Source organism: Sporisorium graminicola, chromosome SGRAM_18 (genome assembly GCF_005498985.1).
Source record: "Sporisorium graminicola strain CBS 10092 chromosome SGRAM_18, whole genome shotgun sequence".
NCBI classification, from domain to species: Eukaryota; Fungi; Basidiomycota; class Ustilaginomycetes; order Ustilaginales; family Ustilaginaceae; genus Sporisorium; species Sporisorium graminicola.
Window position 1 is genome coordinate 313,609 of NC_043727.1, and position 21,135 is coordinate 334,743.

At 58.1% G+C, this 21,135-nt stretch overlaps 9 protein-coding genes across 9 annotated transcripts; 4 read left to right on the forward strand and 5 right to left on the reverse strand.

Annotated features, from left to right (window-relative positions):
- Positions 1-651: 651 nt before the first annotated feature.
- On the reverse strand, positions 652-3,432 carry EX895_002911 (uncharacterized protein; the record flags this gene model as incomplete). The annotated part of the gene is made up of 1 exon (XM_029883509.1): positions 652-3,432. One exon carries the CDS (start codon positions 3,430-3,432, stop codon positions 652-654), a length of 2,781 nt encoding a protein of 926 aa, XP_029740186.1.
- Positions 3,433-4,193: 761 nt separating this feature from the next.
- EX895_002912 (uncharacterized protein) lies at positions 4,194-6,308 on the forward strand (the record flags this gene model as incomplete). The annotated part of the gene is made up of 1 exon (XM_029883510.1): positions 4,194-6,308. One exon carries the CDS (start codon positions 4,194-4,196, stop codon positions 6,306-6,308), a length of 2,115 nt encoding a protein of 704 aa, XP_029740187.1.
- A 340-nt stretch (positions 6,309-6,648) lies between these two features.
- EX895_002913 (uncharacterized protein) lies at positions 6,649-7,759 on the forward strand (the record flags this gene model as incomplete). Its single annotated transcript, XM_029883511.1, has 2 exons — positions 6,649-7,414; positions 7,518-7,759. 2 exons carry the CDS (start codon positions 6,649-6,651, stop codon positions 7,757-7,759), a joined length of 1,008 nt encoding a protein of 335 aa, XP_029740188.1.
- Positions 7,760-7,831: 72 nt separating this feature from the next.
- Positions 7,832-8,857, reverse strand: EX895_002914 (uncharacterized protein; the record flags this gene model as incomplete). Its single annotated transcript, XM_029883512.1, has 1 exon — positions 7,832-8,857. One exon carries the CDS (start codon positions 8,855-8,857, stop codon positions 7,832-7,834), a length of 1,026 nt encoding a protein of 341 aa, XP_029740189.1.
- Positions 8,858-9,303: 446 nt separating this feature from the next.
- On the reverse strand, positions 9,304-10,017 carry EX895_002915 (uncharacterized protein; the record flags this gene model as incomplete). Its single annotated transcript, XM_029883513.1, has 3 exons — positions 9,304-9,689; positions 9,781-9,869; positions 9,947-10,017. The coding sequence occupies 3 exons, from the start codon at positions 10,015-10,017 to the stop codon at positions 9,304-9,306; spliced, it is 546 nt and encodes a 181-aa protein (XP_029740190.1).
- A 970-nt stretch (positions 10,018-10,987) lies between these two features.
- Positions 10,988-11,833, forward strand: EX895_002916 (uncharacterized protein; the record flags this gene model as incomplete). The annotated part of the gene is made up of 1 exon (XM_029883514.1): positions 10,988-11,833. The coding sequence occupies one exon, from the start codon at positions 10,988-10,990 to the stop codon at positions 11,831-11,833; it is 846 nt and encodes a 281-aa protein (XP_029740191.1).
- Positions 11,834-12,613: 780 nt separating this feature from the next.
- On the forward strand, positions 12,614-13,180 carry EX895_002917 (uncharacterized protein; the record flags this gene model as incomplete). The annotated part of the gene is made up of 1 exon (XM_029883515.1): positions 12,614-13,180. One exon carries the CDS (start codon positions 12,614-12,616, stop codon positions 13,178-13,180), a length of 567 nt encoding a protein of 188 aa, XP_029740192.1.
- Positions 13,181-13,726: 546 nt separating this feature from the next.
- Positions 13,727-15,474, reverse strand: EX895_002918 (uncharacterized protein; the record flags this gene model as incomplete). The annotated part of the gene is made up of 2 exons (XM_029883516.1): positions 13,727-14,857; positions 15,160-15,474. 2 exons carry the CDS (start codon positions 15,472-15,474, stop codon positions 13,727-13,729), a joined length of 1,446 nt encoding a protein of 481 aa, XP_029740193.1.
- A 956-nt stretch (positions 15,475-16,430) lies between these two features.
- EX895_002919 (uncharacterized protein) lies at positions 16,431-19,301 on the reverse strand (the record flags this gene model as incomplete). The annotated part of the gene is made up of 1 exon (XM_029883517.1): positions 16,431-19,301. The coding sequence occupies one exon, from the start codon at positions 19,299-19,301 to the stop codon at positions 16,431-16,433; it is 2,871 nt and encodes a 956-aa protein (XP_029740194.1).
- Positions 19,302-21,135: the final 1,834 nt, after the last annotated feature.

Here is a 21,135-nt window from a genome sequence, read left to right on the forward strand (position 1 = left end):
GGATTTTTGGATCGAGGTTGGTGGACACAGCTTATAGCACTTCTGCGAATCTGATTCCCACCAACACCACCAGATCATCTCATCCAGTATCTGTGCTCGGCCTGTCGAGTCTGTCTCGTCACTGAAGTGAGTGGACGGAGAAGGAAGCACTGTATTAGACGAGGAGGGACAACAAGAGCTGAAGCTCGGCAAGAGCACGCCGGAACCATCACTGTAGCCTCGCAGTGTTGCCGACACAGCGCCAACTTGCGCTGCACAGAAATCTTCCACTGCAGGCCTGTTTGATTTGCTCGCTTTGCCGGTGCTGACCCGGTTCCGACTTTGCTCTTGATCTTCTGCCGGCGTCACCTCTCTTTCGCAGGATCTAGCTGGTGTAAAGACTCCAAGGTGTGGCAAACTCTCGGCAATCTACGAACCCCAGCTCCCTATTGAGTGGCCTTGATTTTGACAGCTTAAGCCCGAGACAGACAGCCAGCCAGCTAGCCACTACACATAATTCTTCGCCCGCGTTCGTGCCTCACCGTCGCGTTTCGAATGCTCGCTCACACAGCGATATAGTTGTGAAGATCGCTCCATTGATATGACGCTCCTGTGAGTGAGCCCATCCGCAAGGATAAGAGTCCAGGGGGGGTATAAATGCGACGTCTGATCTCATCTGCGACTCGCTACTTGGAGCGTCGGATTCACCATTTGGCGTTGATTGGCGAGCCAGCTCCGACCGGGCGAACTGGCACCGGTCAACGCTCGCACTCCGCCAGCCGCGAACGACGCCGAGGTCGACCTTCCGTACACGCCGCCACCGCCCATCCCGCCACTGCCGCCTCGCCCACCTCCACCACCACCGCCACTGCCGCCACTCGGGTTGCGCCCAGACTCGAGCTCCACCATGTAGCGTCGGCCCAGCTCCTGGTAGGCCGACATCATGAGCCTCTGCTCGCGATTTCGATTCCGCAGCTCTTCGCGCAACGTCCTGTTTTCTCGCTCCAGCGCATCGGTGCTAACGTCGCCATCTAGCGTACCTCGCGTACCCACTAGACTCCCAGCCGCCGCAGCCGCTGCGAGGCTTCGATCCTTTTCCTTGATCATCTTGTCCTGCTGCTTGATAAATGTCTTGGCCTTGGCGAACCGCTCCTGCAGCGCTTTCAGATCGCGCGTAGAGCCCAGCGCCTCACTCTGCAAGCTCGCCACCATGTCCTCCACCTCCTTGGGAAGGCTCTTGCCCTTGAGACGTGTCTGCAACTCGCCCAGCGTGCGTTCGCGTTTGAGTGCTTCGTCGCGCTGCCCAATCCCCTCGGCTTGCAGATCCACCTTCTCCATGAGCAGCGCATTCACCTGCGCCATGTACATGCGGTTCTGTTCATTGACAGATGCCAGTTCCGTCTTGAGTTTCTTGACACTGGCTTCCAGCTCGTCCTTGTCGGCGTCGATCGAGGCGCGCAGCGAATGTAGAATGTCCACCTGGTCCTTGTTCACCAACGTTAGATCCGACTTGGCCACCGTCAGCTCGCGTGCGACTTGTTCGTTTTGCACTTCCAGCTCCGTCACTCGACGCTTGGCCACATCCAGCTCCTCGACCACTTGGTTGAGTCGCAAGCGCAATGCGAATGCGGCCTCGGTGCCGTCGCCCAAGTCTGATTTGCCGCTTCGGATGGCTTCCAGCTGGTTCTGCAACACCATCTTGTCGCGATGCTCGCGCAGGTAGTCGGCCTCGTAGCGCGCTTTCATGCGCTGTGCATCCTCGAGCAGGTTCTCGAGCACAATGAGGCGCGATTGATCCGCTTTGTTGGTCTTGGCCGCCTCGAGCTCGCGCGAAAGCTTGCGCACCTGGAGTTTGAGATCGGTCATCGTGGTGCCGCTGAGTGCGTCCTCGAGTTCGCCCGAACGGTCTAGGATGTCGTCGCCATCGTCGTCCAGCTCGTCATCGCCCTCAGAAGTGGCTCTGCTGGCGTCCGCTGCGATGAGACCGTCGACGCCGTTGGCAGAGGCATTCGAGTTGCGGCTTACGAGCTGCTTGCGCTTTGTGACGGGCGTGTCGCCTCCCAGCTCGAGCTCCTTGACTCGCTCCTGGTACAGCTCCATTTCTTCTTTCGCGGCGGCACGCTGGTCTTCGGATGCCTTGAGGCGCGAGAGGATCTGCTCTTGCTCGTACTTGGACGTGGTCAGGTCGCGCTGGAGGTTGGAAGCTTTGGATTCGAGGTCAGCGATCTGGGTCTTGTACGAGTCCATAAGCGGTTTAAAGGCAGAGACTCGCTTGTACTCGTCTTCTAGCTTGGCGTTGCGATCGACGAGTTCGGCGTTCTGGTCCTCCAATGACTTGAGCTGACGCCGGATATCAGCACCCTCCTCGAGCTTCTTCTTGTATTTTTCGATGGCGTTCTCTGCTTTTTGGAGCCGATCCGCAGCGTGCCTGTACTCTTCGATCTGATCCCTGAGCTTGACCGCCTCTTCTGCGCTCTTTTGTAGCTCGTCGTTCTTGCGCGTGCTCTCTTCAGCTGAGTGGAGCAGCTTTTCGTTGTCGGTCTCGAGCTCGGCGAGAGCATCCTCGCTTCGACGCAGATCATTCTTGAGCTTTTCGATCTCCTGTCGCATGAGCACATCGGCCTGCTCGTTGCGTTCCTCCTCGACGCGCTTCTTGTGTGCTTGATGTGCTGCTGCTAGCTCGTCCTTCTCGGTCTGCAGGTCTTGAAATTGATTTTCGAGTCCGCGATGAGCTTCGAGCAGAAGCAGGTAGGACTTGTCGACATCGTCCTTCTGCGCCTGCACGGCTTCGAGCTCAGAGGCAAGCTGCGTGGTCGACTTGCCCTGATGTTTTGTTTCCAGATCGTCAGCTTGCCCGTCGGCGACGGAAGAGGATACGGAATCGTCGGGGTTGGATGCGGCTTGGAACTCTTCTTGTCCTTGATTGATGTAGGTCATGATGCGCTCTATCGACACCATGAGCTGGTGCTGATGTGTTTGGTCGAGCGTCTGGATTGCAGAGATGTGGGTCTCATTCTTCTCGCTACGAACAGCAATACCGATGGCAAGCAGGCAGAGTTTGGCGAGTTCCTGCGGGTCGGCAGAGCGTGCAATAGCGTTGAGATCGGGAGAGGGCAGCGCGGTGGAAGCACATTGGAGGCTCTGCGAGTAAAACTGCATCATGAGCTTGTATAGACGCTTGAGGGTGCCGATGGTGAGCACCCAGTTATCCTTTGTGTCGCCAGTATGAGGATTGCGAAAGAGGACCGGATCTATGTCGGAGAGGATGTGGAAGAGAGCAACACCGTCCGCGAGGTCCGCCACCTTTTTCACTGCTTTGGAAGCTTCAGGGATGCCGCCAAGCACTGCCTGGGCCCATGCGAGGAAAGCATCAATTTCGGCATCTGACGAGGATGATGAGATGGCAGCGATCGAGTCGGGCGATCCTGCCTCTTGAGCCTGGGTTTTTGACATGGTGATAGGGTGCCGAAACAAGACACCCTCGAACGCGACGGTCGATCCGAGTCGAGCTCAGCTCATAGCCTGTCGAGAGTGGGCCCTAACGATTCGGTGTCTCCACAGACGCAGTGCGTTCGTTTGTCAGGCTGAGAACGGCAATGCCGAGATGACGTGAAGGTAAAGGAGGAGAAGGAACTGGGCAGAGGAGGACCGAAAGTGCGTGGTTACTTGAAAGTGGAGCACCAACTTGAACTTGACCTGCGTGATGCCAAAGAGCGAGCGAGTGTTGGTCTCGCACTATCTTGGACTTGGCTTAATATTGGAATTGCAATGTCGCCTTGTGCTGTGGTACAGAAGACCCATCACGTGAATCGGCGGGGGAGCCAAGATTGCGGCACAGCATAGCGCTTTGCAACCAAAAGACGAGTGGCAGTCGCGTGCCTGGGTGGCATCGGTGCACAGTCGAAAAGCAGAGTGACGATTTCCGAATCCCATGCTTTCGTCGATTCCATAGTCAATGCATCCTAACTCCTCGCTCTACGTTCCAGCCGTCATCCTTCACGGCCAAGCACCCTTCACCTCTCCTTGTCCGTCACTCAAAGCAGCGAATCGCATCTCTTGCTGATCCTGCAACTGCAAGCAACTATACCGGCTGAGCGCTCGTACATCTGCACTCAGTACAGGCTTCCAACGACCAAGTCTGCAACGGTCCGGAGACCTCTCTCAACAGCTTTCGGGAGAGCTACCACTCGCTTCAGTGAAGCATCGGTCACACCATGACCGTGATGGATGGCGATGATATGCAGAGACTATGGTCTCTCATCGAGGACCTCACCAACCAACTTCAGGCCAATCGCCAGCTCTGCGAGTCTCTACAACAGCAGGCGGATCAGCTGCGCGGCCAGGCCATCCACTCAGGCACAGGCTTTGCGCTACGCCGATTCAACACCGACCTGTCCAAGGAGAAATTCGAGTCCGAGCTCGAGGCGCTCAATGCTCACCTCGTCAAAGAGAACCTTGCTCTGTCCCAGGAAAACAAGCAGCAAGCCGTGCTGCTCCGCGAGTATGAAAACACGCTCGAAACCGTCATGTCCAAGTTCCGCAGCTTCTCACATTCCACCCAACAGCACACTTTGCAACTCACGCAGCACTATGAATCGCTTCTTGCACAAACCACGCACGCTGCGGCAGAACAGACGCTTGCTGCAGAGACTGCCTTTAGCGGCACATTGACGCATTTGGGCGGGCTAGTCAGGAGGGCGATGCAGTCTATGGATGGAGAAGTCAGCGACGAGTCCGAGTCCGACGATGAAGACACCGATGGTGCGTCATCACAACGCAAACCCAAGCGTGGCTGGGTGCAGGATCCCAGATGGTACGGCTCGGGTGGATACACGGGCAAGACGACCGATCCCGTCGCCTTGCGTGCCGATGCGGCGCTCGAACAGCTGACAGAAGAAGAAAGGCTCCGGATGGAGAACGACACCCTGCGGGAACTGCTTGGCTTGAAGGAAAAGAGCGACGCATTGGTCTCAACAGCAGCCGGCGCCGGGAACGCTACTTCCTTCGAGTCGACCCACGCTGCTGCACCAACGCCAATATCGCAAGCTGAGCGACGTGCCTCCTTGACCGTCGACGAAGCTGCCATCGCAGCAGAGGCAAGCGGCCAGCCGCCTTACAAAGCACTTCAAGTGTCGACCACGGCACGGTCTGGGGAAGAAAGCTTGGAGAACAAAGCCCTCTCGCCTTCTTCCCGCGCCTCACCCAAGATCACACCCATCCTTGGCCGCAAAGACCAGATCATCGAAGAGGCGATCCTTGCCGACGACGAAAACGAAACAGGGCGCGGGCGAAGAGCAAGCGATCCGAACGTGCTGGTCTATGATGACGGCGCCGGTTCTTTGGCCCCCTCAGCCACCGCTTTGCTCCCGCAAGTCTTTGCCGCGGACGATGCCGAGACAGCACCATCATCGATTGAAGAGCTTCGCGCCGCGGCGTCGCCGGCAGAACCAGCACCGCAAGCACATACCACGCTGCCGACTCAGTCTGCGAGCGGAGCAGCGGCCGCCGCCTCGGATGCTGACGAAATCACGCCGATCGACGAGGTCGACCTACCTACGTCCGCCGAACCTGCCACGAGCGCGGGACCAAACATGCTGGCCGAGGCCGCTCCCCCTGCGCTTGTCTCGACAGGAATCGAAGAAGGTGACGCGATCTCTTCCAAGACGACTGTCACGTCGGCATCCGGTATCGACGTGACCGAGACAGCCGCACCATCCGTTTCGCCGCCGACTGCCGCGGCCGTAAGCGATTCAGAAGACTCGTCGGCATCCGAGACACCTTCATCCTCGTCTTCGACCGACACCAGTGCTTTGTCAAGTCTTGTTGCCGAGGAGGAAGCCAAGACGAAGCCTGCAGACCTGTCGATCTCTGCAGACGAAGGAGCGCCGCCAGCCGACAGTGCCGAAGGTGATTTCCAGCCCATCGTTGCCACAACGACAGAAGCCTCCTCTGACGAAAGCTCTGAGACCGGAGCACAGGAAAGTGTACTTCCTGCGGAACCTGCGAAGGCAGACAACGCAAGCGTCTCTCCTCAAACCGCCGCCGACGTCAACCTTCTAACCGATGCGTCCGAGTCTGCCACTCTTACCGCGATCACGGAAGAGGAAACTACGCCGCAAGACAAGGCAGAGAGCGCTACAGCGAGCAAAGATGGAAAGACAGGGGCGAGCAAGACTGCTCCCGCGACGCCGCCGACGCCAAGTCAATCGAAGCAGGGCAACAAGAACGGCTCGGCGACGCCGGGCAAGAAGGGAGGCAGGGGACATCGGGGCAAGGGAAACCGACACAACAAGTCGAACTCGAACGCTTCCAACAAGAGCTCTTCATGAGATGAGCTGTTGTAGCCGTCGTAGAAGCTGCGGAATAGCATCCTCGTAACCATCCGGCCTGACGCTTTGTGGCTTGTGAGAATTGAGTTGTAGAGCTGGAAAGGTCTTGTGTGTGTTGCAGGATTTCGCGAGTATTTTGCGCACGAGCCCTTTTTGTGGATATTTTGGACGCTCATGAAACAAACCTTCTCACAACCACCACTTGACGTTTCTACTCTCTGCTTCCATCGCTTATTTAGACCTTCCGTGTTGGGCCATTTAGCACCGTCTAGCCTCTCCAGGGGGCTACAGCTTTTGAGCAGACACCTCCTTTGCGTTGCCCGTTCCGCTGGCGAAGACGATGGCGACTACACCGCGCGCATCACAGCGCTTTTCAGTGCAGACTAACGCGAGTTCGTCCTCTGCTTCTTCACACGTGTATGCTCAGCAGCCGTCATCGTCTACGCTAGGGGGAGACGCAGGGTCGGCGGCATCGTACTCATTCACGGGTGTGGCAGGGGATGCGCTCCCCCCGGCGTTTTCTTCACGTCGAACGTCGGCGAGCGTGCTATCGAGTGCAGCGAGCTCTGCGCACCAGTCGGCGCTGTTTTCGCCCACGACGTCATCATATCGAAAAACTTTCCCCACCTCCGGCTCTACTGCTGGCAACCGCAACCCCTCGACAGCGTCCACAGCACCGAGCATCGCCGGCCGCATTGCATCCTTCACCTCGTACGACGAGCCGTCGACCTCTTACGCCTCGCCTTTATCCGCGGCAGCGGGACCGGACATCGTCGAGCGCCCGCGCGACAAGACGCGCACGGCCGAGGTAGCGCTCTCCTCGCTCTCGTTTCTGTTCGGCGAGATGGTGAGCTACACGCAGAACCGCGTGACGGGCGTGACGGACCTGGAGAAGCGGCTAAGTCTGATCGGCTACACGATTGGTCAGCGCGTGCTGGCGATGACGATGCACAGGCAGGAGATGACGAGCAATCCCAAGAACCCGAAGCGCGAGACGAGGCTGTTGCCGACGCTGCTGTGGATCCACTCGGGGTTTTGGAAGGCGGCGTTCGGGAGGGCGGCGGACAGTTTGGAGCGGAGCACCGAAGCGGGCAGGTCGGACGAGTGTAAGTTTCCGCACATGAACCCTCCACCGACACGTGCACCGAGAGAGATAGGCGTTGTTCGATACTGATCCGAAACCTCTCTGTTTTTGAATCGGGGCTGCAGATATGATCTCGACCAACGTGCCTACGTTCAGCAAAAGCATTTGCGTGCCCAACGACATGTCGCAGCTCTCGGTCGAGGCAATCACCGCGGGCATGGTCGAAGCCGCTCTGGACGGGTTAGGGTTCCCTGCCAGAGTGACGGCGCACACGGTGCCGACTGCGCAATTCCCGAACCGCACCACCATCCTCATCAAGCTAGACAAAGCTGTCATGGACAGAGAGGACGCTTTGGCCTCAACTTGAATCTCACGGTGACTCTGACTCTACAGTGCTAAAAAGCGGTTTTGTTTGTATTGCAGCCGACACTCGGCGGTCTCACGCCTTGCCGTCCGACGGCGCAACGTACCATTTCGCCTGCACAAAGCGCCTCTCCATGTTGACCTCGCTCTTGCGATTCACGGCGGTCCGTCTGAGCGTCTCGACGTCGCCGACCAGCCCGACGCTCTGGGCGAGCTGCTGGAGCTGCTGCTGGGTGAAAAAGTAGTTGAACGTGTTGTCGCCGCGCTTGTACCAGTTGTGCTGCGGGTCGTCCGAGAGCAGGCTGGGTTCGGCCCATGCGGCGTCCTTTTTGGTGTGGTAGCGCACCTGGGAGAGGTCGCCGTAGGCGTAGTCGCGGAAGAGGATGTGGCCGCCGTGAGGTAGGAGCGAGGCGAGGGAGCGCAGGACGTGTGCGTGCAGGTGCGGGGGAATGGCCGAGAGCACAAAGATCAGGCTGATCGTCGTGATTGGTGGCCAGGAGCAGGGTTGCGCAAGATGCGGGGTGAGCGTCGAGAGCGGTTCGGTCAGGTCGTAGACGAAGGCATTGACGCGGGTGGGGTCGTACAGTGGATGTGAGCGCACCATGTCGACGGCACGAGCGGAAAAGTCGCAGCAGTGCACCTTGAGCGAGGCGTTTGCCGAAAGCAGCGGGTACAGCATGTTGCCCACCCCACACCCGACCTCGAGCAGCACGCTTTCGCCCGCCGAAACCCCCGCTGCCACCATCTCCGTCTCCTCCTCCCTATCGTCCTCCCCCCTCGCCTTACCCTTCACATCCACACCAGACCCCACCCCGGCACCAGCACCGGCAGCGGCACCAGTGCCGGTAGCTGTAGAGCCCAGCTCAGAGCCAAACTCGCGATTGGTCCAATGCCGATCTTTGAAAAACTTGTCCTGGTGGTTCTTGTAGAACTTGTCCCAGTTCTTGGCGGCGTCGCGGGAATGCTTCGAGACGGTAAACGCGGTTGCCGAGCGACGGTTGGTCGAGATGATGTCGGAGATGGTCGACTCGACGTCCGGCTGTACGGGGAGCGATTCGTGCGGGGCTAGTGCCGCAGGTGGTGGTGATGGTGGTTGTGCCATTGTGAGCGATTGCGGGGTTGGTAGAGTTACGGTGAGGAGAGGAGAGCGAGATGAGAAGATTGTTGTTTGAAAAAGAAAAGGCGCCGGCGAATTTATTATTCAATTTTGAAGGTTTGGCTCGAGGTTACGATGGATGTGGAGACAGAAAAAGCCTTGCAGCTGAGACACGGTTTCTGGCCATGCCTTCCCCTAGGACTTGAGTGCAAGCCGTCCGGCAGCCCCAGCAAGGTGTCATGAAGCAAGCACTGGACGATCTCAAGCACGGAAGAGCCACGCTACGTGCACAAGACGAGTCACGAATAGTAACGTTGATGGTACTGTCCTCCAGAACAAGAATCTATCTACAAGGTCCACCGGCACGATGAACAATCGGCGCTGAAGCGTGAGACGGGGATGCGCGGCACAGCAACATGCTCGATCGAAATCAAGCACCTCGCACGGCCAGCTCACCCCTTTGCCCCCAACGTATGTGCTAGCCAATCCAACCCCTCAGTCAACCCTTTGCCCGTCAACGCCGAGCAGCCAAAGATCTGCCATGTCCTCTCGCGGAACGCCGTGAGCGCCAGACTCTCCGAGATCTCGGCCGGCGTCATGGCGCCCTTGATATCCTGCTTGTTCGCCCACACCAGGATGGGCGCCTTGGTCACCTGTTCATCCTGCGCGATGCGGTGCAGCTCTTCGCGTGCCAAGTTGACGCGTTCGCGGTCGTTGCTGTCCAGGACAAAGATGACCGCATCCGTAGCGGCCAGGTACGACGTCCAGGAGGTGCGGAGGGATGTCTGCCCGCCGACGTCCCAGAGCATGAACTTGAGGTTCTTGTATTCGAATTGCTCTGTTATAGTGGTGAAGAATAGAACAGAACTGTCAGCTTGGGGTTGGGTGAGGGTTGTGAAGGGGCGGAGAGAGTAGGAGGAACGACGCACCTGTATTCGACCCGACAGTTGGAGCAGTGGACACGACCGATCCGAGCGTCATCTTGTACATGAGCGTTGTTTTGCCTGCATTGTCGAGGCTGCGTGAGGGCCAAAAAAAGGATGGTTCAGCTGTCTAGATTCCGTCTTGCTGCGGCAACTGTTGTGGGATGCTCACCCAAGGATGCAGATCTTGAGCTCTTTCGACCCGAAGAGCGAGGACCACAACGAGCTGAACGCCACACCCATGGTTGGTGCTTGTGATGACGACTGCTGGGCTGCCCCGATATTCCCCTCTGCTTCGTGGGCTTAAGAAAGTAGATGCCTGCAACGAACAGTCGTAGATGTGGTAGGGCAGGTAGGAGCGAGAGGCGGTGACTGCGTGGAGGCTATGTTGGAAGGGGCGAGCAGGGTCCCATGGACAGGCGCCAGCAACGTGGCGTGCCGTGCGACAAGAAGAATTCGCGCCCAATTTCTCCACTTTGCTGTTCGTCGGTTGGACTGTGCACTTTTGCTGTAGTTCTTCTGTCACTCAGGGTCCAACAGCAACCACACTTTACCTTTCCACCTTGCCAACCAACATCCGCTGTCGTCAATGGTTCACCGTCGACAGGCTGCATCATTGCAGCCTTCCTCCTCATCCTCTCCGTCTTCCATAGCTACCGCTACAGCTACAGCGACAGCTACGCAGAGCTACGCCGCTCAACATGGATCCTCAACATCCGGCAAGCTTCTCGCAGTCCAAGCGCGACTCTTGAAACTCTCGCTCGTAGTCCGCTTGGCATCAGTGACACTTCTCATCGTCACATCACACGCGCAACAGGCATTTGATACATCACACGAGCTGCTTTCATACTCTCTAGATCCGGACACGACGCATGGCCTGTCGGCGGGCAGGTTCAAGTGGGCACTTGCACTAGTTCGGTGGGACACGATCTACTTTGTTGCGTCTGCCTCTCCTGCTACGAAAGAAGCCGTTCACAGGGGCGGATATGGGTGGGAGCAGTCGCTGGCGTTTCAGCCGGGGATCGTGTGGCTGCTGCGGATGGCAGGATACTTGACACCTAGTCTCGATGGAGGGTGGAGTGCGACCTCGGCAATTGTGGTGACTACGGTGTTTGCGAATCTGGCTGCGGCGGTAAGTCCGGTGCTGCTGTACAGACTTACGTGGAAGATTACGAGGAATGCACAGCTCGCATACACAGCTGCGGTGTTGAGCATGTTTGCCCCCTCAGCAGGCACCACACTGGCCTCACCGACACCAGAGAGCTTTTTCAGCCTGGCCAGTCTTGTCGGTCTGCTGCATCTCGAAAGCAGCAGTGCACTCGGATGGACACAAGTACTGGTAGTATCGTTCTGGTTTGCCATCGCCACGAGCTTTCGCACCAACGGGACGCTGCTGATCGGCTACCTCGCGTTCAAGCTCATCGCCGAGGCGCAGTCGGGCAGGGCAGTATCAGCCACGTTGAAGCTAGTACTGTCGGTGGCAGTTTGCGTCTCACCCAGCGTACTCTTTCAAGCGTGGGCGTACAGCCGGTTCTGTCTCGCTGAAGCTTCACGACCGTGGTGCGAGGATCGGCTACCCAGCATCTACGCCTTTGTCCAGTCGCACTACTGGCACGTGGGGGTATGGCGGTACTGGCAAGCGGCGCAGCTGCCCAACTTTATGCTCGCTGCGCCGGTGCTTGTGTGCATAGCGTATACCGCGCGCGTGTTCTACCGCCGAAGTAGCTGGTCGCATATCGCTGCGTCGTTGCTCGCCCCACGGACCACCACTCGTCCTGCAGCCACTACCACAGAGGCCGATCTTGTGGCGCTGGCAACAACACCCAAAGCGACACCGTACATCGTTCACGGCGTCGCACTCGGATGCATCCTACTCTTCGCATCGCACGTCCAGATCGCTCTGCGTCTAGCTACACCCGGCGGGATGCCTATGGTGTGGTGGGGGGCTGCACATGCTGTTGGCCACTCGGCGCGCGTGCGACGATGGGTGCTGGCGTATCTGGCGGTCCAGTACTGCGCGTCGATCGTGTTGTATGCCGGGTTCTATCCTCCTGCGTGATGTAGTGCATTCATGGTAACCAAGAAGGGTGAGAGTGTGTGTTCGTGTGGGCTGGGATTGGAGGGACGGAAATGTCGGATGTGGATGAGAAGATCTTCTGAGCGGAGCTGTGGGTATGCACGCGCGGGTCTTTCCGCTTTCTGGCTCCGTTGCGGGCTCACGCGACCGGAGTCGCTGTTTCTACAACAGCTGCCATTCGCTGGGGAGTCGTTCGGACGATTCTCGAAGCACGTCCAATCGGCCAGCCTTTGGTCGTCTCTATAATGGTCCATGACATTGTCTACGAGTGAAAGCCACCGGGGCTTCTCGAGAGAGAAGATGGTCAGCCAAATGGCTGTTCGGAGATCTCCTTTTTTAACCACAGTCGAGACGAGTGTGGAGAAAGCAAATTGGGGGTTTATTTTCGGACACGCCGCACACACCACAGCCCAGCCCAGCCCAGCGGCGACAAAGGAGAGACAGTCGGGCCTCGACGTCACCGGCGACACGAGCGACAGAGCAAGAGACAGACAGACCCACACACTGGGTGATTGCCCCGCTTGCACCCGAGACAGCCGCCCCGCCGTCAGTCGCTCTGTATCTTTTCTCCACCTCGTCACTTGCTTTTTTGCTCTTGCCTTTGCACAGCTCCATCATCTCTCTCCACACTGGCACACCGATCGCAGTCGATCTCATCCGCATCCGCAAAAGCATCCGCTATCCCGCAACTCCTTATACGAAACCGCGCTCGATTTCTCCGCAAGCCCTCACTTTTATATATACACACACACGCATAACCAAATGTCGCAGCAGCTGACATCGCACCTGGAAGCGGCGGGGGTCGAGGAGGACTCGGCGTACTACATTGGGCGCTATACGATCCAAGGCTTGCAATACGGGTGTCTTGCCGCCACGCCGCTCTACTTGGTCCAAGTGGCGAGGGGGCGCGGGTTCTCGCTGCGCGGCCTGGCGCGCTACAACTGGCTCACACCGCTGGCGGGGGCCACGGCGGGGAGTGTCGCGGGGTACGCGGCAGCGAGCCAGCTGGACCACCCGTCTCTCGCGGCGCGCACGTCCGGGTTGCGCCTCGACGCCCAGCGCGTCCGCCAGGACGACCTGCACCTCATCGGCAGCGTCCTCGGCGCCCTCGTCCTGCCCGCACTGTTCCTCAGCCGCACCGGGCTGATCAACGGGTTGTTGGGCGGCGCTGGCCTCGGCGGCGCCGCTGGTCTGCTCACCCACCACGTGCAGAGACTCAGCAAGGGAGGCGACGTCGTCGGCCAGATCGAGCGCGAGACAAAGGGTGCCTTCGACAAGGCCCAGGCCAAGGCACAGCAGGTCAAGGGCGAGGTCCAGCAGAGGCTCTAGCCGAGCCCGGCCAGCCGCCGCAATCACTCATCCAAAAGCGAGTGCATACTGGAGCCAGGTTCGAATCAATCCGGTCCCCCGGCCGCAGCAAAGACGCAATCAAGTCGCACGCTGCAGCGGTCTGCGAAGCACACAGACGTCCAAGGAAACGTCCTGCCAACACCAGCAATCAACACCTCCTCGACTGTCCTGTTCACACGAAACCCACAACCTCCTCAAAGCTGCACGCACTCTCCACCTGCGTATACTGTACCACCACTCTCCTGACTCGCACGCAACGCATGGATGCAGTCCAGCCTGACTCAAGCCTCGCACGCACACCTTTGTTCCATACAAACTTGCACATTTCACTGTTCTCAACCAACTCACCGTCAGTCACATCGCGCCTCCCCGATGCATCGTGGCAATCCATGTTTGCCCATGTCTGTGCATTGAAGGTCAAGAGAAAATCATAAAAGCAGTGAGACCCGGGGTATGGGTGGGTGAAGAGTGCAGCTGTGGTATAAGTGATGTGGATTTGCGCAACGGATCGCTGGGTTCCGCCTGTTAACCAAGACGCATAGGTGCCGTGTTGGAGAAGCCACTCGCTCCGCCGCCGTTTGCGCCTCTCTGTCCCCCTCCTCCACCGCCACGTCCACGGCCGCCTCTGTGTCCACCACGGCCGCCTCGACCACGACCTCCCCTCCCACCACCACCAACGCTGGCACCAGTATCACCGAAAGTCTGCATGTTCCTCATTTCCTCTGCAATCCGGTTGGCGCGACCTCGACCACGTCCACCGCCACCTCGGCCTCCTCCGCGACCACCGCGACCACCAGGAGTATCAAAGAAGCCGCCACCGCTTCCGCCTGCTTCGTCCGGCGTCGTCTGCGAGCGCGGATCGTTGCGCTCATACCTCTCCTTGATTTCGGATGAGATGTTGTCAAAGAAGCCCGATTTCTTGTCGTAGAAGTTGCCGGGGCTTTCCGAGGATGGCGGTGGGATCGCTTCCAGCAATCCACCCGAACCACCGTTGGCGACGCTTGCCGAGGAGGCATGTCCCGCAACCGCAGAGCCGTCAGCCTCTTCGACCCCCGCTTCCTTGTGCTTTTGAAACTTGGCATTGGCCGACTCGAAGTCAAATTCCCGGTTGGGCATGCTGGGCCCGCTGATGTCACTGTTGTGCTGCTGTACTCGGTTGCGGTTATTGTTACTATTGTTGTTATTGTTGTGTGCTCCCCGCGAACCGCCAGCGCCGCCCGTACCGCCAGCGCGGCGGTCCGTGTGCTCGGCAGCTTTGGCAGCCGCAGTGGCGGCGTGTGGGATTGCTGGAAGGTGATGCGCTGCAGGCGGGAGCGACGATGGCGAAGCGGCGGGTTCGTTCGCGGGAGCAGGTTTGGAGACACTCAATTTTGACATCTCCTCGAGCACCTTGTCTGCACTCGATTCTCCTTCTCCCTTGGCTGGCTGCTGCTTTGCCAAGTCGGATGCGGCAGAAGATACTGCGGGTGCTGTTTTGCTTTGCGAAGGCGGGACGGGCGACTTTCGGGGAGGCGCGCCAGCTCCTCCATTGAACTGAGGAGGAGGTGGACCGAAGCCAGGTGCGCCTGGAAATTGTGGGACGCCAAGAGGCGGCGGTGGCATCGTCCCATACATGCCGCCTGGAGGTGCAAAGCCGCCGGAACCTGGGGCCGACGACTATTGCGTTCAAAGGCAGAAACAGAAGGAGACATAGAGTGCAATCGGGATTGTTAGTAAGCAGCGCTCTAGCCAAATCTGCTGCAAAATACACGTCTGCAAGTAGAGCTCCCGAGGGCCATGGGCAGCTAGAATCAGTAGGAAGGCAACGGAAAGATCCACACGGTTTTGCGCTCTCGGACAAATGACAAGTCCCGAAGGACAGTTTTACATCCGTAAGTAGTTCATCATATGGAAAGCTCGCATCCCTCGAACCCTCGGGGACAGCTTGTCCTTGCAGACAATGTTGAAGCAAGACTTACGTTGAGAATGGCGGGATCATTGAGCGCAGGCTGAGGAGGTGTGGGCTGCTGCTTGGGCGGGTTTGGATCGTCAATCTTGAGGTCCTTGACGTCGGCAGCGCGGAACATGATGTATTCATAGACGTGGTCGCTGGCTGGGATCTCCTCTTGCGGCCTGCCCTGCGCAGAGACACGACCTTCGGTGCCCCATGATCGGACCTTTTCGAGCGCGATGGTGGCCTGTTCCGGGTTGATCGAGGCGAGGAGACCTTGGTATCGGATGTCGGATTTGGAGACAAGCGAGATGAGCGCTCCGATGTATTCTGCGGTAGCCATGTTGGTATCGGAACCGTGGATGGAGCTGAAAGTGCGCGAAAGTTGGTGGTCTTGGAATTGTTGACAACTAAAGTGTGCTAGAGACTGGAAGCGAAGTAGTGGCCGGTCAAGTAGACTTAGTGTATGCAGAAAGACTTTGAGATAACGACGAGCTATATGCAGGAGAGTGGCTGAGATCTTGTGCCGAACTGTTCTGAAAAATGCTTCGTGGCACGGATCGTATGGCTTTTGCCTGTTGAGACGTAACTTGAGAGAGGGAGCTAACGAGAGGGAGCTAAGCTATAATGGATGCGAACCAAAGGAAGAAAGCCGAACGGGGATGGTGGTAGGTCGGAGGAGTGAGAGAGAATGAGGGGGAAGGTGATTGGATAGAGTTACGTGGAGAAGGCAGAGATGGGACAGAAGGAAGAAGGTGAAAAAGATGGCCTTTGCGCAATTCTTTGACCGCTGAGTCCAGTCCAGGTCCAGTCCGGTCAACAGTCTCACTCTGCCTGACGATCGCCGTGCCCTCTTTCTCCCTCAGCGCCTCTCTGCTGCCTCAGAATGAAGACGTCCAGCAATTTCCAAAAATCTTCTTCACCAGCCTGTCGCAGTTCAGTGATCGACCTGGATGCACCGAGCTCGACGTATTGTTGAATTATGTAAGCAACTGCTACCGAGCACAAAGAAATAGTCCCTGTTCATTGTGGCTCACGGAACGTCACACCCTCGCCATCAAAAGCAACGCAGCACAAGTACAATACAATTGGCAGAGATGCAGATGTGCGGACGCAAGTCACGACATTTAACAGGAAGCCAAAAGAGCATCGAAAGCAAGTACAGGAATCCAAACCGAAGCTGCTGCAGGACCGATCGTGCGAGTGAGGTGCGGGCCGAGACCGGAATCGGCTTGCTACCTTCAGTAAAGAGAGGAGAGCAGCGTCTATGAATGCAAGTAGTTGTGGTTCGTGCAAGCTTTACGCGAGGTAGTGAGAAAGATTCAGTTGACTACCCTCGCCGCCATAGTGGCTGGAAAATTCGGCCAATGCTTCGGCCGTCTTCTGCGGATCTTCACCCCATTCGTTTCCGCCGTACCAGCCCTGATTCTGGTTCATGACGGGAGTGAGTGCTTCGTCCGTGCTGCCGTTGCTGCTGGCCACCGGGATGCCGGACCCACCTGCACCGACGCCGACGCTGCCAGTCGCTCCTCCGTAGCCCGCACGCATCAGAGGCGAGTTGCGGGCGCTGGGCGCCAGGAAATCGTACATCCCAGCAGCTTGCGCCACATACGGCGAAGAGCTCGTCACCATGGTGCGTGGAGTCGAGCCGCCGTTCGCCGAAGCGCTAGGCTGCAGCGGCTGTGAAGGTCCGAAACGACCGCCACTGCGCGCCTGCGGATCCGAGGTCATATCGCCCTCGCCGCCCGTGCTAGCCTGGTGATAGAGGTAGTCGAGCGTGTGATTGCGCAGGTGCGCGTGCTGAGGCGCGTAGAATCCGTTCTTGTGTAGGTCGTGTTGCAGCGGCAAATCCAGTGGTGCAGCGGCATACCAGTTGACTTGCCCACCGGGCTGATCCGCAAACAGGTCGCGGGTCTCTTGCGGAAGTGCAGCAAAGAAGCCCTCACCGCGTTGCGAGCGCACCAGATCCACGATGCCCACCGTAGGTGGCTGTGTCTGGGCAGCAGCAGCAGACGCCTGTGCTTGCTGGCTTGTAAGATCAGAGGAGACAACCTTGTCGAGCCCCGCCGAGGCTACACCAGCCGCAAGAGCCGCGTTGCGAAGTTCCGAAAGCAGATTGGCATCGACCCCTCCGAGTTCATGGCTGAGCTGCGACATGTCGATCGAAGCCGCTTGGGGTGTAGAGAGCAACTGTTGCAAGCGAAAGTACTGGTCGGGAGTGATGCTTGCCGCAACGAGCGAAGCCAGACGTGTAAATGCTTCATTTGCGGCTTCGCCGGCAGCGACGGCGTCCGATCCTCGCCCTTTCTTTTTCGGCCGTAATTCGTCCGGAGCATCTCTGAACAGGTCGGGGAATTCGGTCAGTTCGCCGTTGGCTGTATCTTCGTCCCGCAACGCACCGGGTCCAGCTACGCCACGAAGGAAGGGCGACTCCTCCTTGGGCGGTGGGGCGATGGCCTTTTCAAAGTAGTTCATCGGCGTCTCGACCTTGCGAATTTCCTCGGGTACACAGCTCGCCCAGCTCTTGATCTTGTGGAAGACGCGCTGCTGTTCGTTATACCGCGACTCGGTGACGTAGAGCGGGCTGCGTGGATCCCAATATTCGGGCTTGGGCCGTCCGCGGATGTACTTGGTGTAGAACATGACCATGATCTTTTCAAGAATGTCCTCGATGTGGTGATCGGCGAAATAGCCAGTTTTGACCACCTCGTCCTTGAAGAACTTTTTCGACGCTGGGTGGAAAGTCTGCTCAGGTCGGTAGTACCAGCAGACGGTGACCCAGCCCTGGTCGGGATCGTCGTCTTCGCGACGAAGGACCTTGAAAATCTGCGCGACGATGGGCTTGGTGGGGTCGGACGGGTTGATGAGGTGAATCCAGTCGCCCACGCGGAACGCCTTGCCCTTGAGGTTGAGATGCTCGTAGTACGTCTTGGACTTGCTGCTGATGCGCGTGGTGAGATCGCCGTTGGAGCCTGCGCTGGCATAGAGCGGGCCGTAGGGGATGGACGAAAAGTGGCGACTTGCGTCTGCTTGAGCTGCTGCTGCCACGACTGCCTCGGCGGTGATGGGCTCGTTTCGAGTTGGCTTGGCTTTGGTGATCTCGTGGTAGAGGCGTTGCAGCACTACAGCATCACCGTAGAGTGTGGTGCCGATGGAATGCAATCTGCGTGCGTTCTCAAACAGCTGCAGCATGTCCATCTCGAAATCGGACGCCTTCGGGTACTCGCCCTCTTGAATGCGTTGCGAGATGGCGGAGAGCGAGGTAGGCTTTTCGACCTTTTCGTAGAACTCGGGATCAAGCTCCGGATCAGGACACGTCTCGAAGGACTCGGCGAGTCTTCGCCCACTTGCATCGACGTAGTTACGAATGCAATCGATGATGGCGGAGTAGGCACGCTGAGCTTGAATCGCATCGGCAGGCTCGGTCATCCAACCGGCGTCGTGAGGTTCGGGCAGCTTGAGCTCCGGCTCGTTGGCGTCAGTCTTGCGCCGTGTGCGGCTTGCAGAGGATGCACCAGCGTTGCCCACGGCCTGGCCGAGACCGGCACCGATAGAGCCTCCGGCAGCGGTCATGATGGTGCCTTCGAGATGTGCCGTCGATGCTGTAGCCGGGGTAGGATGGGTGGCAGACGAAGACGCCGGCGATGTTGGCACAGCGGACGCCTCCGCGCTGTCTCTGCGCGCACTGGACGCCCTTGCTTGCTGGGCCTCGCGGATATTCTGCTGACTCTGCTGCTGTTGCAATTCCTGCTGGCGCTGGAAGGTCGGTATCGGTGGGAAGGATGGCACATTGCTGGAGCCGGCGAGAGGAGATGAGTGTGGACCGCCTGTCATGGGCTGATAGAAGACATTTTGCTGCTCCGGGATGCCTGGACCTAGACTATGCGAAGGATAGCCGGTGGGCGGAGGAGGCTGGAAGGGAGAGCCTGTTGCGGAATACCCACTTGTAATTTGAGCTGCTCGAAGACGTGGTGAGGTGATGTGCGAAGTGCGAGGCTGCGGTGTGGGCTTGGGTGGAGGTGGTACGGTGGATTTGACCGGAGTGGGAGCATTGGGATCGCGGTTCTTTGGAGGTCGACCACGTCCTCGTTTGATTGGGACGGGAGGAATGGCAAGAGGCGAATTGCTGCCCGAAGCCATGGCCTGTTGCTGCTGGTACGGATTCGACATGATGATGGGCGGGAGCGCCTGTCTGTTGAGCTAGGCGTGATGAGGTGATTGGAGCTCAATGCCTCGCAGATTCAACAAGGTCGCCTCCGGTGATATCCGGGGCTCTGAGCGGCTGGAAGTGAAGCTGAACGATGGATCACGAAGCGGATGGATGATGACGCGTAGCTGAACTGCGTGAGATGAAAGATCAGAGTCGAGTACTGCAAGGGAAAAGGATGGGATATGAAGACTGCAGACCCTTGTGTTCAGAGGGCGGTATCAGGTCGAATGCTGTTGCAGTGTGAGTTCAACCGTCAAAGACGGGTGACAAAGACGGTGGGGATCGCGTTGGCGTTGGTAACTGATGCGATGGAGATAAGGGTAGCGAAACCGGACTCGATCTGTGGTTGAGGAGGTGGGGTCGAAAGGGTGGCGGATGGCAATTGGCCGGTGAGAAGGCTGGATGCTGACGTCGTGGAGTTGGTGGAAAGCGTGGATATCCTGGAATGCTTTAAATTAGAACAGGCGGTGCGATGAAATAAGGAAACGTTGGTGGTGGTGGTGGCGGTGGTGGCGGCGGCGGTGCCGATGGTGATGATGATGATGTTGTTTTCGACGAAAAGATGCCCTGCGAGATGGCAAGGGTAGAGGTTACGGGAAGGGGTGATGATGAAGGTGAGGGTGACCGAGCAAAACGGAGTCGGTGGCGAAGGATTATCGTTGTCTGAGCGAATCACACCAGCCAGCCGAAGCTGCTCGGAAACTAACAGACGGAGAAAAAGGGAGTCAAGATTCCTGTCTGGCTACAATCCGTCACGTCGCACGGCTTTTACTGCCCGCCCACTTTACAGACGGCCGTCGCGAATAACAATAAGCTCGACCTTCGACGCAGCCGAATTGTCAAGATTCCGGCTGAGCAAGCATTCGTTTGTGGACAGTAAAATTACAAAGAAATTTCAAGGCAGCACAAGGGCAGTAAGATGTGTGGGAGAGGACGAGTGTCGCGTCGGGCAATTTCTCTCGCTTGCCACGACGCGGAACTGAGCGTCGCTTTTTAGCTTAGCTCGCGGACTCTCTATCTCCCCCCTTCTATGAACATTCAGCACAGCCAGTCAACCAGCCGTCGTCCGTCTACTGCCGACCGTGGTCGCTGCTGTCGCATCTCTCCCTTTTCGCAGCTCTGACCTCTCGACTCTGGGCCGTCCACTCGTCATCTCTTGGTATATTTTAGCCCGTCCACGACGGCAGCCTACGGCATTGAGCACGCTTCCGGGCTGGTCAACCCCGAAATCGTTCACTGTTGAAAGCCGGACACCGCGCTTCCCCCGCCAATGTTTGTCGATACGAGAAGAGGCCCGAGCACCATCTGCAGCTTGTGGAGGGTGACCATTGACAATGGAGTACTTGCGATCACCACTGCATTCTGCAGGCACCGTCTGAGCGAAGGAGGCTCTTGCCAAGCTATATCCGTTGCCTGGGTCAACGATCTTAATCCAACTAAGCGACGGTGTCACTGACGTAGCAGCAACACCTAGCGAGCGACTACCCTGCTGTCGAGGCGATCTCGGCTGCGCACCCCCGCGGAAGTCGCGATCAGGAGGCTAGGCAGATGATTGCCGGCATTGGCCAGGCCGAATTTAGAGCTGAATTGATGCTGCTGCCTCGCTGCCTCGTTCGCGACGACTCTCTGAGGTAATCGTCCCACTCTCTCCATCCCTCTCTCTCTCCTCTCTCTCTCTCTCTCTCTCTCTTTTGAAGTCGAGGTCTCATCTCTCCCGCCCTTGCGTACTACCTCGGCAAGCACGTTCGAATCTCGCGCCCCAACTCCACACTGTTTGATCTGCAGCCGTGTCGT